The 1,418-nt window shown below is 50.4% G+C and overlaps 2 protein-coding genes across 2 annotated transcripts; both read left to right on the top strand.

Annotated features, from left to right (window-relative positions):
* Positions 1-657: 657 nt before the first annotated feature.
* On the top strand, positions 658-794 carry LOC104536419 (olfactory receptor 1P1-like; the record flags this gene model as incomplete). Its single annotated transcript, XM_010179019.1, has 1 exon — positions 658-794. A coding segment is annotated over one exon (137 nt), but the record flags the coding sequence as incomplete, so codon positions are not given.
* Positions 795-818: 24 nt separating this feature from the next.
* On the top strand, positions 819-1,411 carry LOC104535459 (olfactory receptor 14A2-like). The gene is given in 2 exon segments (XM_010179017.1): positions 819-1,098; positions 1,101-1,411. Coding segments are annotated over 2 exon segments (567 nt in total). The 5' UTR covers positions 819-842.
* Positions 1,412-1,418: the final 7 nt, after the last annotated feature.

Here is a 1,418-nt window from a genome sequence, read left to right as displayed (position 1 = left end):
CTGCGCTGGACTCTTTCAAGCAACTCCCTGATACAAGCAACTCTTCTGATAAACCTCAGGATGCCATTGGCCTTCTTAGCCACAAGGGCACATTGCTGGCTCATGGTCATCCTGCTGTCCACCAACACCTCCAGGTCCCTTTCTGCTGTGCTACTCCCCAACAAGTCAGTCCCCAACCTATGCTGGCCCATGGGGTTGTTCTTCCCCAGATTCAAGACCCTACACTTGGCCTTGTTGATTTCATTAAACTTTTCTGTGCCCAGCTCTGCAGCCTGTCCAGGTCTCGCTGAATGGCAGCACAGCCCCATGGAGTGTCAACAACTTCTCCCGGTTTTGTATCGTCAGCAAACTTGCTGACAGTGCACTCTGTTCCCTTTCTCAGGTCATTGATGAATATATTGAATAGTACTGGTCCCAGTGGGGACCCCACTAGATACAGGCCTCCAACTGGACTCTGTCCCATTGACCACACCTTTCTGACTTCTTTCCTTCAACCAGTTCACAATCCACCTCACTACCTGATCACCCAGACCACACTTCCTCAGTTTAGCTGCAAGGATTCAATGGGAGACAGTGTCAAACGCTTTACTGAAATCAAGATTGACCACATCCACTGCCCTACCATCATCTGTCTACCTGGTTATGTCCTCTTAAAAGGCTACCAGGTTGGTACTTCTTCCTGCTCAGCCTCTGTTACTGACATGGGCTGCATCTCCACCACTGTCCCCAAAGCCATGGTCAACTTCCTGTGGTACACCAGGGCCATCTCCTACTCAGGATGTGCTGCACAGGTCTTTCCGTTTGTTTTCTTTCTTGGAGCAGAGTTTTGTCTTCTCACTGTCATGGCCTATGACCGCTACGGGGCCATCTGCAAACCCCTGCACTACGGGACCCTCCTGGGCAGCAGAGCTTGTATCCTCATGGCATCAGCTGCCTGGGCCAGTGGGTTTCTCAATGCCAAGGCCAATACATTTTTAGTCCCCCTCTGCAAGGCAAATTCTTTGGACCAGTTCTTCTGTGAAATCCCCCAGATCCTCAAGCTCTCCTGCTCACACTCCTACCTCAGGGAAGGTGGGTATATTATGGGCAGTGCTTGTTTAGTTTTGGGTGTTTTGTGTGCATTCTGCTGTCCTATGTGCAGATCTTCAGGGCCGTGCTGAGGATCCCCTCTGAGCAGGGACAGCATAAAGCCTTTTCCATGTGCCTCCCTCACCTGGCTGTGGTCTCTCTGTTTGTCAGCACTGGCATCTTTGCCTACATGAAGCCTCCCTCCATCTCCTTTTCAGTTCTAAATCTGGTGTTGCCATTTCTGTACTCGGTGGTGCCTTTTGCAGTGAACCCTCTCATCTACAGCATGAGGAACCAGGAGCTCAAGAATGCAGTGAAAAGACTTTTGAATGGACCTTGTTAATCAGCAA

The sequence above is a fragment of the Mesitornis unicolor genome, unplaced genomic scaffold (genome assembly GCF_000695765.1).
Source record: "Mesitornis unicolor isolate BGI_N332 unplaced genomic scaffold, ASM69576v1 scaffold8382, whole genome shotgun sequence".
Classification (NCBI taxonomy): Eukaryota; Metazoa; Chordata; class Aves; order Mesitornithiformes; family Mesitornithidae; genus Mesitornis; species Mesitornis unicolor.
Note: the sequence above shows the minus strand (reverse complement) of the source record. Positions and strands in the feature narration are given on the sequence as shown.